This window comes from Bos indicus x Bos taurus, chromosome 20 (genome assembly GCF_003369695.1).
Source record: "Bos indicus x Bos taurus breed Angus x Brahman F1 hybrid chromosome 20, Bos_hybrid_MaternalHap_v2.0, whole genome shotgun sequence".
Classification (NCBI taxonomy): Eukaryota; Metazoa; Chordata; class Mammalia; order Artiodactyla; family Bovidae; genus Bos; species Bos indicus x Bos taurus.
Window position 1 is genome coordinate 65,414,847 of NC_040095.1, and position 14,696 is coordinate 65,429,542.

At 44.1% G+C, this 14,696-nt stretch overlaps 1 protein-coding gene across 1 annotated transcript in view; it reads right to left on the reverse strand.

Moving 5' to 3' along the window:
• The window catches only part of ADCY2 (adenylate cyclase 2), a 454,325-nt gene that overhangs the window by 325,522 nt on the left and 114,107 nt on the right, over positions 1-14,696 (reverse strand). The window contains exon 3 of the mRNA XM_027520567.1: positions 8,057-8,218. Coding sequence (XP_027376368.1) covers positions 8,057-8,218 — 162 coding nt within the window. The remainder of the gene's footprint in view (positions 1-8,056; positions 8,219-14,696) is intronic.

Genomic DNA, 14,696 nt, shown 5'->3' on the forward strand with positions numbered 1-14,696 from the left:
GCCATGCTATGATTATTGATGCAAAAATGTATACAAAGTATTAATACATCCCCTTCTTCTGCTCCCAGCTTGTCTAGTCTGCTACACTCCAATAACATAATGAGGGTGTTTTAAGTCTGTCACCATGCAGTTATTCTTATTAACATTGTTTACTAACTGGCTTCTGAGGTGGTGCTCATGGTAAAGAATCCTCTTGCCAATGCAGGAGACATAAGAGACCTGGGTTCGATCCCTGAGTGGGGAAGATCCCTTGAAGGAGGGCATGGCAACCCACTCCAGTATTTTTTCCTGGAGAATCCCATGGACTGAGGAGCCTGGTGAGCTACAGTCCATGGGGTGGCAAAGAGTCAGACAGGATCGAGTGTCTGAGCATTACTAACTGATGCATTAACCATGAACCCGGCCCAGTTAAATCCTTTTCATTTATCATCTCATTCAATCATCTCTGCTGCCCCAGAAAAAAGCCATCATCATTAGTCTCACTTTACATATAAGTAGGAGCATCTTCAGCCCGTCTCTCCTTGAAATGTCTCCCTGTGACTATGTGTACATCCTCTCTCCATTGTACCAATTCCTTGGGCTGCTCTCTACTCTTTAAAGATAGCTTAGAACCACAGGAAAGTTCTCCCCTAAGTCCAGCTGCAGATATATTATTCTCTCAAGTTCACACAACTTAATAGAGTCACCATTTGTTCTGGAAGTACACAGGGAGTCTGTCTTGTGTGACTCCCTATAGGGGTGGCTGAGTTTTTCATTGTCCATTAAGGGTTTTAAATAGCACCACTGATGGTTCATGACTAGAAATCAGTATCTTTCACAGAGCATCCTCAAAAATAAACAGTCGAAACAGACAGAGCCTCAGATCTTTGTGTATCACGCAGCAAACATGCATGGGTTTGTGAAAGTACAAGGAAAGCCACCTGTTAGGATGTCAGTCAGTGGGATGTGCCATTCAGCCAACACTTAATCAGTCTCTAATGAGGAGTCTCATTTGGCATGAATCCATTGCTTTGAATGAACAGAAAGCATAGAACTCAGATGACAAGTTCAAGAAGAGTACAGAGACAGCTGTTGGGTGATTGATGGCATTTTTCATCTTTAGAGAAACCCTTCTTTTCCATGCTCCTTTGATCAAATCTCTGAGACAAACTTAAGAATCTGACAGGGCTTCCCTTTACCTGTTTCTTCTATCCCTTCCCTCAAAACAGTCTTACAAAGTTTGGAAAATAAACCTGGGTCTCACTCTGTCATTACAGTCAAGTAATCACCAACGTGAAGCCTGTCTGTTTCACATTCTCTTTTTTACTGAAGTGCAATTAATTTACACTGTTGTGTCGATTTCAGGGGCAGAGCAAAGTGATTCAATTTATATACTTTTTTCATATTCTTTTCCATTATAGGTTGTTACAAGATATTGAATATAGTTCCCTGTGCTCTACAGTAGGTCGGTATTGGTTATCTATTTCATATATAGGGCTTCCCTCATTGTTCAGTCTGTAAATAATCTGTCTGCAATGCAGGAGACCTGGGTTCAATTACTGGGTTGGGAAGATCCCCTGGAGAAGGAAACAGCAACCCACTCCAGTATTCTTGCCTGGAGAATCCCATGGACAGAGGAGTCTGATGGGCTACAGTCCACGGGGAAGCAAGAGTCAGACATAAATTAGCAACTAAACTACTAGTGTATATCCCTCCCTCCCCCCTTCCCCCTTCGGTAACCACTGTTTGATTTCTATGTCTGTGAGTCTACTTCTGTTTTGTAAATAAGCTCATTTGTATTATTTTTTCAGATTCCACATATAACTGTTATCGTAACTTAGTTTAGCATGATAATCTCTAGGTCCATCCATGCTGTTGCAAATGGCATCATCTCATCTTTTTGATGGCAGACTGATATTCCATTGTATACATGGACCACATCTTCTTTACCAACTTATCTGTGAATGGACATGGATGTTTCCATGTCCTGGCTATTGCAAGGAGTACTGCAATGAACACTGGGTGCATGTACTTTTTTGAATTGTAGTTTTCTCCTGATAAATGCCCAGGAGTAGTATTGCTGGATCATATGGTAGCTCTATTTTTAGTTTCCTAAGGAACCTCAGTACTGTTCTTCCCAGCGGCTGCACCAGTTTCCAATCCCACCAACAGTGTAGGAGGGTTCCCTCAAACGTCCTTAAAATTGCCGGAGCAGTTTTAAATGATTTGGCATCCTTCAGGGCAGTGCTTATTTCTATTCTGCTCTTCACTTTTCCTACCAAACTCTCTGACGGGATGATGCTGTGAAGTTCCTGCCCCTGAGAGGAGAATGGGGTTTATCTGTCCAGCTGGGGGAAGGATGGGAAGGTGAAACCAGGGCAGAACTGTGAAGTGCATCTTGATTTGCTTTAAGACTTAATCACATTAGGTACTTTTCTGTTTTTACTTCTTCTCTATGATTACCCGACTCCTTCCAAATTACAATGTCTCCAGAACAGATAAAGGAGAGCCTGTTAAAATAGCCTATGGATCACGCTCAATCAATAGCTGAATGCAACACAAAATGAACAGTGATACAGTCTCTTTTCCCCGCTTGTGGAAAATATTAATATTGTGAGCTTCTCTAAAGATAAATAGTAGGAACAGAGATCCAAATTCCTAAAAATTATTTTCTTCCATAGCCAGAAACTGGGCAGCTGGTAACCTGCTGTTTTTCCTTTGAGCTCCTCAGATTAGATCCTAAATACAATTTAACTCCAGACTCCAATATACAGTTCCTGAATTATACTGGCAAAGAGTCAGTTATGTAACAAATCTGCATTACTCCCAACTGCACGCGTGCCACAGATAACAGGCTACATTTTCTAATTTAGGTCCAAACTAAAATGTTTTAAATTGTGTCACAACTTAAATACCTTTAAGTATCCACTGCATGAAAGTGTATAAAATTTCTCTGAAAAATGAGTAACCCTGTTGGAAAATCAGTAAGCACTGTTCAGCTTATCTTCTTTAATAAATATGGATTCTTATATAACCTGCTTGCAAAAGAAATCTATATTCAAATTCCTCCCTCTCTCACGAGAAATTAAAACATACAGAAAATGAAAATTCAAACTGTGTTAGGAAGATGCCAGACATAAAACTGTAAGAAACTTAAGTAAATTTCAAACACAAAATGCAATATTGTTAATGTGTAAATAGGGATATTTGGAAATTCCTTGAGGATGGCTCAGTATCCTGCTGTTGGTGATGCTGACCTATAGAAGTTTAGCAAAAGAACCAACACAATGCACATATACAGGGTGAAGTAAGTGCTACATACGGGCGGGCTGCAGGCTGGACCGGGCTCCTGACTGATGGACTAGCTGATCTGTCTAGGGGCAAGACCCTTCCCAGCTCCCTAATCTTGCCTAATGGCTGCATAACTGCCACTCCACCAAGGCCCAAGCAGGGGGTAGGCACCGTGGCATAAGGTGGGAGGTTTCATGTTGTTTTCTGCCTCAGTTTCCCCTTTGCCTGGATACAACTATAAGCAAAAAAAAAAAAAGACTCCTTGCTGCTTTTATGAAACTTTCAGGCAAATGCATGCTATCCTACTGATACAGATAAAATCTGTATTTTCGTGTTAACCAGGAATTGTAAAGAACTTTTGCTGTCTATGTTAAGTTTATGGTAGACAAACAAAGTATCCTTTTTACACAGACAGTACAAAATGGGCTTCTCTGTAAGTCTTCTCTCATATCGAAACCATGCATTCCATTTTTTATTAAGGGAGTCTAAACTCCCTTAAAAAATCTTAGATTCCAGAAAAACTCTTCTTTGAAATCTGGTTCCAAAACAAAGATAGAAAAGACTGAGAAGAAAAGGGGCCAAGAGCAGTGCACAAAGAACCACCAAGAGGAAGCAAAAAGCATCTCTTCCTTTTCCACAGTCACGTCCGTCCAGAACGTACCCACTGTCTTCCTCTTCCTGGCCCAGCCCCTTCCGCTTCCATTCCTGTACTTCTCCTTCCGGCCTGAATAACCGAGGGCAAAGCCCTCAGGTGAGTCGCTGCCAAGATGCATTGGTACCAACAGGTGACGCAGGAAGGAAGCCAAACCCACCGCAGGTGACAAAGCTGGGCTAGGCGTGCAGGGCACCCACAGTGGGCAAAGTCAAGTACAGGGGATGGAGCCTCAGATGGGGGAAGGACAGCCTCACGTGGATAGGGTGTTGGAGCCCGGCAGTGGGACGGCGGGGATGGAGGGGTGAAGGGAGGGAAGCTGGGCCAAGTCACAGGGGAGGGGGAGGGACTGACAGTTGAAACAGGAGACTGGTTGCACACACAGATTCATCGAATAAATGAATACATTAAGAATCACGAGGGCTAAATATTTTTCACTGTTGGACTTCCCTGGTGGCTCAGATGGTAAAGTGTCTGCCTACAATGCAGGAGACCCGGGTTCTATCCCTGGGTAGGGAAGATCCCCTGGAGAAGGAAATGGCAACCCACTCCAGTATTCTTGCCTGGAAAATCCCATGGACAGAGGAGCCTTGTGGGCTACAGTCCGTGGGGTCGCAGAGTCAGACAGGACTGAGCAACTTCACTTTCACTTTTTTTCAAGAGAGCCTCAGTGAAGACAGAAAACTGCCAGGAAATGTACGCTGCATTGGAAATGAAAATACCCATGTGAAGTCATGGTGTTTTCATACGGCAGCAAATATGAAAACTAACTGAGGGGTAGAGCGTGCGGCCTCGCCTTGGAGTCCTGACTCCCCAATGGCAATGGAAGGACCAAAAGCCCATATCCTGCCGCGAAACGTTCTTCACCAAAGAGAACCAGGGCTCCTTGGGGAGATGGCTGACTTCAGAGCCAGAGCAGGGAGGGCTCAAAGTGAAAATGAAGTTGCTCAGTCATGTCCGACTCTTTGTGACCCCATGGACTGTAGTCCATCAGGCTCCTCTGTCCATGGGATTTTCCAGACAAGAGTACTGGAGTGGGTTGCCATTGCCTTCTCCAGGGAGGGCACAAGAGCAGACCAAAATAACTTGTGCTGGAAATTGAGGAAATACTCAAAAAATCAGAGGGACAAGTATCTCGGAGGGACATCTGCAGACCAGGTCTGAGGCCACATGGGCATTAAAATGGGGCTTCCCCAATGACTCACAGGGCAAAGAATCTGCCTACTATGCATGAGACACAGGAGACATGGGTTTGATCCCTGGGTCGGGAAGATTCTCCTAGAGGAGATGGCAACCCACTGCAGTAGTTTAGCCTGGAAAATCCCAAGGACAGAGGAGCCTGGAGAACTACAATCCGCAGAGTCGCGGAGAGTCAGACATGACTGAGTGACTAACACTTTCACTTCACTTCCACATACCATCAATGGATTGCAATGTTCAAAAAATAAAATGAAACAAAAAATGATTAGTAGGGACCCATGTTAAATAAATGCACTGCTTCTTTGGAGCGTTAAAGATAAGGTGACGCTGATCATCAAGGATGGGATGTTATTGTGTAGTCGCTCAGTCATGTGTGACTTTTTTCCAATCCTATGGTCTGTAGCCTGGAAGGTTCATATATCTATGGAGTTTCTCAGGCAAGAACACTGGAGTGGGTTGCCATTCCCTTCTCCAGGGAATCTTCCTGACCCAAGGATCAAACTCAGGTCTTCTGCACTGATAAGGGGATTCTTAACCACTGAGCCACTTGGGAAGCCCCCATCGATGGGTACCTTATTCTTTATATCAGAGCAATATTCTTTATTTTAAATAGTTTTGCTTCAAACAATTACTCCAGAGCAATATAACTATCTACTCTACAGCATTCTGTCTTTTATACACTTTTCATAAAAGGGAGTCCATAAAATGTTTTCCTCACATCACAAACCAGTGTTATTTTTAGGTTCTATTTCTAGCAGTGGCCAAATGTACTTAAAACTCTTCTACTTCATTACTTTGATGTTTACCTATGAACCTTCCATTTGAAAGCCGTTGGCAGAGTCTGCCTTTCTCAGCTCTTGAAATCGCTGTGAAATTGTTTCTGAGGGGATGGAAACCTGACCTTTTATTCTTCTGTTCCTTTCAATGTTATGCTTATATGAAATACTACGGAATGAAGAATTTTTATTCTTTTGTTATTCTAGAATCATCCTATCTCTGCCTGTCCAGCAATAAGAGGTATTTTTCTTTGTTGGTTTTAGAAATTGAGAAAATAAAAACTTAAGATTACATCCTTACCATATATTTTTTTTACCAATGCAAGAAAATAACTGTGCTTAAAAAAAAAACTCAACACAGTACTTGATATCTAAAAGATGCCAGGTTCTTTGCAAATCACTCCTTTTTCCTTTTATTTTAACCCCATTTGATCCTTACAGGCAGGAATCACCATCCTCATCTCCCAGATGTCTTCTCTATTACACCTGCAGCAGCAGACACTTCCTTGATTCATGAAGAGGCAGAAGAAACAGGTACAAAATGTTCAGGGATGTGTTCCAAGGTAACCCGAGACCAGGAAGATGCTGTGAGCTGGGAAATGTTTGTGTGCCCTGTTCCCTGTGTAACCAGGACTTTCCTGCAGTGATTTTTATAGTGTAAACTGGCAAAGCAAATTGTTATTGTTACATAATATTATTACATAAATTATTATGTACTCATTCCTACATAAAACATACCCATCACCCTGACCTGCATGTGACCACCTAAGGTGGAGCTTAATGACTCTACTTAATGGAGGATGAAAGAATGGAATGTATGGGAGGAATGTCCCATGAATATCCTCATGGGAGGCTCCGAAATGGAGGAAAAAAAAAAAAAAAAACAAGTAAAAGCTGAGGCGGAACTCAGGTAAAAAGGAGCATTTCTTTCACCTCTTCCCAGGCATGACTGGATTATTTCTTTTCATAAAACACGCACCTTCTTTCTTTCATTTAATTAGTTACTGACCAGCCGCTGTGTGTGTCTCTGGTGATGCAGGGTACTGATAAGTGTCTAGTCTGCTTGATCACGGGGAAGAAAGTGTTTCCTCCGCTGCCTGGAGTGGACAGTTCTTAGTAAAATCCAAACAAGTCACTGTGAAGCTGACACTCGCAGTGCTAAACCAGGAGCTTTCCCCTCATTCAGTGCCCACCCAGGACGTCTCACAAATGCTCAGCCTACTTTTAACACATGTTTGTTATGAGCACTAGGAGAGGAGTATTGAGAAAAGGGGTCCCTGGAAAGCTTTCCAACTAAGAGCAATTACTACAGACCCAAGGGTAGGTCTCCATTTCCACCTCAAGTTTCCAAATAAAATGTGCCACCAAGTGAAGGACAAACTGGTTTCTCAGACCCACAGGGCTCAAGAGACCCACATCTAAAATCCCCTTTTCAACAACACTGCTGATCGTAACCACTCCTTTCAGATCCACTGCGTTCTGAACACAGGCTGCATTTGTTACATTTGACTCCAACAGAGCAAAATAAAACATGCTTTTTATAGGTTAAAAAAAGAGACTGTTAAGAATAAGCCCAAAAACACTGCCCCTCCTGTTTACAACTGTACACAACAGGAAATTAAATGGCTTTTTAAATGCTTTCAACTAATTAAATAGAAAGGCTTCGTGGAAATGCCATTTAGCACTAAAGCTAAATTTTCTGCTGAAGCATTTTAAGAAATTATTTTGTATGTCCTTGGGCTTGCCAGAGGATTAAGAAATAGAGAACTCTTTTGTCCTCTATAAAGACGGGGCTTTGGATATCTCTCAGAGAGGGAGATGGGAGGGAATCATGAATTTAATTATATAAGTTGCTTCACTCTAAAAATAAGAGTGCTAAATTATAACGCATAATAACAGCTTTTAACAATCAATCAGCAAAATGGAACTGCCATTTCCAATTTTCGCCATTGCCGATTGCTAAGTGACTGCCGATTCCACCCGCAGAGGGGGCGGGGAACTGGCTACCCATTAGCAATACTCAGAGTCAGTGTTGGAGAGCAGACCTGGGGCGCCTGCCAGGCACTAGCCAACAGTCACACCTGGGGCAGGTGTGTGGTGCTTCCCCCATCCCCGGAGGGATGGGGAAGGTCCCGTGCAGAGGTGGAGGTGCACCTACCTGCCAGACCAGGTGCTCCTTGGCCCCTGGTGTTGCAGACAGGCAGACGCTCAGCACGATGGTGTGAGAAGAGGAGGTGAGGACGCTGGCGATGATGGCATCTCGCATGTTGAAGGGCAGCATGGTGTACACCACGAAGATGATGAAGAGGAAGAACGACACCTGCAGGTGGGGAAGAAGGGCAGTGAGAGTCACAGAGCATCCCTGTTCCTAAGGTTCCCTCTCTCCTTCCCATTATGGCTTCACAGACCCCCAGGAACCACCACCATTCAAGAAACGATATTATGACAGAACAAGAAGGCAGGTGCAAACAGCTCCACTGGGTCCCAAGAAAGGACTAACTGTTGTGATGGAGGGGGAAAAAGGTTATTTTTCAAAATTTGGGGGTTTTCAGTTTCAACATCCAAATCACTGCAGACATTAGGTGAATCTGAGCACCTCATGGGCATGGATGCAAAGCTGGTTCTAAACTCTCAGGATTTAGTATCTGTGCTTCAGAACACATATCAGGACTCTCTACATTTTTTTAATCACAGCACTTTAAGAATAGACCCAAGGAGAATGGATGGCTGCCACCTGTGGGGAGTTAGTTGAAGTAGATACAAAGAGCAAGAACGTGAAATTAATAAGATAAAGCAGCTCAGAGGTGATTCCCCGAGAGGGAATCTCAAAGATTAAACACACAATTACTATATGACCCAGCAATTCCATTCCTAAATGTATACCTTAGAGAACTGAAAACAAGTACTCAAGCAAATACATGTACACACACATGCTCATAACAGCAATATCCACAATACTCAAAAGAAGGAAACAACACAAATGCTCATCTAAAAATGAAAGGATAAATGACATGTGGGCCGTGCATACAATGGAATACTATTCAGCCCTGAAAAGGAAGGCAGTACCAATACAGGCTACAATGTGGATGAGTCTCAAAGGCATTAGGTTAGGTGAACACAGCTAGGGCAAAAGAGCCCTTACTGTATGAGTCCACTTACAGGAAGTATCCAGAATAAGTAAATTTATATACAGAAAGCAGGGGCTGTGGCAAGGAGGAATGGGAATTAACTTCTCAATAGGCAAAGGGCTTGATGAGAATGTTCTGGAAACTAGACAGAGCTGGATATTGCACACACTGTGAATGCACTAAAAACCACTGAATTCTTTCCTTTAAAGTGGCTAATTTATGTTATGTGAATGTCACCTCAATAAAAAAAAAAAATCAATGTGAAACAGCTTAGAGGAAAGTTTGGAATGGAAAAGAAAATGGTTTAGTAGGTAATAAAATAGGCCATTTTCATTACAAAAGCAGCAGAACATCAAAAGGGATACACAGGTGATAAATCAAGTGGAAAAAAGACCAGACTGAAGTCAGAAAAACAGGGAGCATGAGGATTTGGTGAGCGTCGTTCAGGACACAGGTCTTCACCCTAAAAGCCAGTGAGGCTAAGGAAAGAGCTTGTCCCACTGTTACAGGATGACCCGGGTTACTCTGATGTTGTTGTTTAGTCACTCAGTCATGTTTGACTCTTTGCGACCCCATGGGCTGTAGCCCACTAGGCTCCTCTATCCATGAGATTTCCCAGGCAAGAATACTGGAGTGGGTTGCCAGTTCCATCTCCAGGGGGTCTTCCCAACTCAGGGATGGAACCTGAGTCTCCTGCATCTCCTGTATTGCCAGGTGGATTCTTTACTGCTGAACAACGAGGGATGCCCTCAGGTTACTTTAAGGATCCTGAAGCCCAACACAGTGGGAAGGACACAGAGCCGGGTCAGAGCTGTTCTGCAGGAGTTCGTATGGTGTGAATTCACATGAAGGACATGGACGATAGTCTCTGCTCTGGATTTAACAAAGAGAAGCCTGGGTGGACACCAGGTGCGATTCCCCTCCTGCAGTCACGGGACCTTGTAACAAGCATTACAGTCAAGAAGTAACTGTGCAGATTCTCTTAGGCAGGGTGTCAGCCTCAGCACTACTGATACCTGAGGCTGGAGAATTCTTCATGATGGACACTGTGCACTGCAGGATGTGAGAGCAGCATCCACAGCCTTGACCCACTAGACGCCAGTAACATCCCGCCTTCAGAGCTGTGACAACTGACATGTCTCCCGCCCTCGTCAGGAGTCTTCCAGGGCATAACACTGCCTCTGTGAGAACCACTAAGCTACAGGGGAAAGTTTTTTCCAAGAATGAGAAAAACAACTGCTGCCCAATCCCAGCTCAATGAGAAAGTTAAACCTACTTTGGGATCCATAATATCCAGCAACTTTACAGGAAAGACTTTCAATCAAGGTATTTTTATTTCTACATGTAGGATTTATGCCAAATCTTCATATCCTACGTGTGTGCTAAGTCACTGCAGTCATGTCTGACTCTTTGTGACCCTAAGGACCATAGCCTGCCAGGCTCTTCTGTCCATGGGATTCTCCAGGCAAGAATATTGGAGTGGGTTGCCATGCTATAAGAGGTATTAAACTAATGTTTTCAGGTATCAAAATTGACAATTACAAAGGCAAACTTCTTTGGCAACTACGTGTTTTTCTTCTAATGCAAAATCCTTTAGTATTTCTTTGAAATTAACAAAACTTTTGAACAGCTTAATTTTGGACAGCTTTTAAACTCGAATGTGATTTCAGTTAATACACACTCTGCTAACAGTTTGAGCTTTGAAATGCAAGCACGCAGCAAGCTTATCTGCAGTAACCAAATGGAAAAAATAGAGGCGGTTGGTTTTCCCAATACATATGGTTGCTCCTGTTATTCACTTTGGGATGACAAAATGAAACTGTTAAAGGTCAACTAAGCAAGCCATATTCAATCAAGTTTTGGATTTTAGTGGCAGCATTTCAGGAGCCAAGTTTTGGGAGCTCAGGGGGTGATGCCCAGCTGCATTCAGCAGACTGGAGGGAGAGAGCCTAGTACCATTTTAAGACCCATGGTGGGACAGTCCTCACTTTTTATTAATCCCAAAGGACTCCATTTTTTTTTTTTTTTAGCCTGGTTTCCAAAACAACTTCAAATAGGGCCATATGTAAAACCACAATGGATCTGGCACACCTACAAAAGTGGGTGGGTATAAACTCCAAAATGTTGAATGCAGGCACTTGGGTTCCATGTTACCATGGGGACATTTCTGCCACTGATTCCCCTTGGATGTGTCTCTGTCCAAAGCCTGAAAGGAGAGGAGGACCAATCTAGTTCTGGACACTGCAAAGAAACCCACATGAGCACCGGATCTGAAGAGACAGCCCTCATCTCAACAGAATCATTTCGAGAGTTTCTCTTAACTCTGGTCCAGCATCCACCTTTTGCAAGACATGTGTTATCTTCCCCTTGAAGGTCCACTTGACTTTCAAGCTCCACAAGTTTCAAACCTACTATGAAACTGTCCTTTATGTTCTTAAACCTGTTCCTCTTACCTGATAACTCAGTTCGAATCAGGATGCCTTCCTCTCCAATCAATCCAGGCATCAACGTTTGAGAATCAGTTCTGACAATTGTTCACATACATACTTAAAAAAAAGAAAACCTTCTGACTACCGAACTCCAGCATGTGGCATCTGACTGCTCCTCTCTGCTGTCATGGCCACGAGGCGGGCTCAATACCTTTCCATTCGGTAGGAAACCCTCTTCCACAATTTCCCTCTCTATTCTCCCCAAAGAAAGCATCCTTCCTCCCTTCTGCCCATTCCATCCCTTCCTCCCCACTCCCGGCAATCATCAGGACTCTTTTCCAGACAGTTCTACCTCTCCTCCTTCTCAGCATCAGTAGAGATGCATTGAGCATTTCTTTGAAATTAGCTGAGGCCATATGATTTGCTTTGACAAGTGAAGCATAACCAGAAATGATTCATGTCCTTTGTGGGTGGAAACTTTAAAACCAAATGCACCTTTTCCCAAGTCCCTTCCCTCCCTGGCAATCGTGGAAACATGACATTGGATGAAGCTCCTCCCAGTCTTGGTTGCAAAGGAAGGACAAAGCCCCTCAACTGACCCACCTGGGTCTGTGAGCATGTGAGTGAGTAATTACCCTTGATGGTGGCAAGACCTGGGCCCCTAAGCACAGCCTGGATGGTCCTGACTGATACCAAGCTCATACAGACACATACATACACACTTGCACACATGCATGCACACACATGAGAGGTTTTATTGATGGATTAAGTGGGATGCTCTTATATGAATTACTCTGAAATTTGCTTATATCACTGAACTATACATACACCATAGGCATCTTTCCAAGCCTATAGGAGTGGATACATTATTTACTTTTTCAGGTTAGTTCAGTTCAGTCGCTCAGTTGTGTCCAACTCTTTGTGACCCCATGGACTGCAGCACAGCAGGCCTCCCTGTCCATTACCAACTCCTGGAGTTTACTCAAATTTAAGTCCATTGAGCCGGTGATGCCATCCAACCATCTCATCCTCTGTCATCCCCTTCTCCTCCCGCCTTCAGTCTTTCCCAGCATCAAGGTCTTTTCCAATCAGTTAGTTCTTCACATCAGGTGACCAAAGTATTGGAGCTTCAGCTTCAACATCAGTCCTTTCAATGAACACCAAGGACTGATCTCCCATAGGATGGACTGGCTGGATCTCCTTGCAGTCCAAGGGACTCTCAAGAGTCTTCTCCAACACCACAGTTCAAAAGCATCAATTCTTCAGTGCTCAGCTTTCTTTATACTCCAACTCTCACATCTATATATGATTACTGGAAAAACTATAGCCTTGACTAGACAGACCTTTGTTGGCAAAGTAATGTCTCTGCTTTTTAATATGCTGTCTAAGTTGGTCATAACTTTCCTTCCAAGGAGTAAGCGTCTTGTAATTTCATGTCTGCAATCACCATATGCAGTGATTTTGGAGCCCCCCAAAAATAAAGTCAGCCACTGTTTCCCCATCTATTTGCCACGAAGTGATGGGCGTGGATGCCATGATCTTAGTTATTACCAGTAGCAAAATATCCCATAGAAATGGATGCACCACACGACTCCAGAATTTCCTTACAGACTAGCACTGCAGCATGATAGGAAGCCCCAACTGCTGAAGTAATGCTCTCACAGGTCTACTTCCCACCAGCGTCCTCCCTTCTTTAATCCAGCCCACATACAACTGCTGGACTGGTGATTCTGAGTGCGGAAGTCTGTTCATGTTTTCCTTAGATCACATTTCCTCAGGCTCACCCTGTGCTCTGAACACTTCTCTCCAAGGTTTCTTGTGATCACAGAGTCACATGGAAACCTTATGGTCTGGAGGTGTTTTCATCCTCGCCCCCACCCTGCTCTGCAAGCATCCTCTGCTCCGGCCCACCCAAATCATCCCCTCACTGTGAGCCTGGGGTGCTCCTGCCTCTAGGTCTGCCATTCCCCATTCTCAGATGGTCCTGTCTCCTCTTCTTGATCCGTTGAAATATCACCTCTTTCTAGACCCAGTGCATATACAGACTGTTACATTTCTCCGACAGTCTCCAGCGGCTCCCTGTCTCACTCAGAGGCAACTCCCAAGACCTGGCAACGTCCCGCCCATCCTCTTGTGGCCGCCCTGCCCTCCACTCTGCCTGCCTCCGCCTGCCCTTGCTTGCATCCAGCATCTACGGCCTCCTGACTGCTTCTGGGGTTTGCCAGGGATGTTGCTGTGGTCCCTCTCCCAGGCTCCCTCCTCTCACTCAGATCTCTGATCAAGTATCTATCATTCTACCTACTAGGCTTCCCTGGTGGCTCAGACAGTAAAGAATCTGCCTTCAATGCAGGAGACTCGGGTTCAACCCCTGGGTCGAGAAGATCCCCTGGAGAAGTGAATAGCAAACCACTCCAGTATTCTTGCCTGGAGAATCCCATGGACAGAGGAGCCTGGTGGGCTACGCCCCATGGGGTTGTGAAGGATCAGACACGACTGAAGCAACTTTCACTTTCTCTTACCTACCCGCCTTCAGGGACTGCCCTGCACAAAACAGCAACTCCACTCCTTCCACACCCTGGTCCTCGTCACCTGCTTTACTTGTTTATACCTATTTGTTGTTGCTGTGGTTGCTAAGTTGCGTCCCACTCTTTGAAACCCTACAGACTGTAGCCCGCCAGGTTCCTCTGTCCATAGGATTCTTCAGGCAAGAATACTGGAGTGGGTTACCATTCCCTTCTCCAGGGATCTTCCCGACCCAGGGATTGAACTTGCATCTACCACTTCTCAGGCGCTGGCAGGCAGATTCTTTACCACTGAGCCACCTGGGAAGCCCATAACACCAGCAGTTCTGAATTTGTTCATTTTCTCCCTCAGTGAAGCTAGATGACATCATAAGGGTAGGAACTTGTTTCACTCACAGCAGAGACCCAGTGCCTAGGCCCCCAGTGGTGGGCACCACCTCGTAGGTGCTCCATGAATATTTGCTGTCGGCATGAAAACCTCTATTATACATCCCGATATGACCACAACCACATTCACACTATTCGCATCTGCTCACCCCATGCATCTCTAAAGACATCTCCCCATCTTCCTTGATCCAATTGACCTTGCCATGAACTCACCTAGACCAGTATATTTTATCTTGTTCTTTGATCATACTTTACATAAAGATTACTTTGAGTCACTATTACATTTTTTTTTAGTGTGAATATATTTTTAGTGTAAAACGGTCTTTAATTGG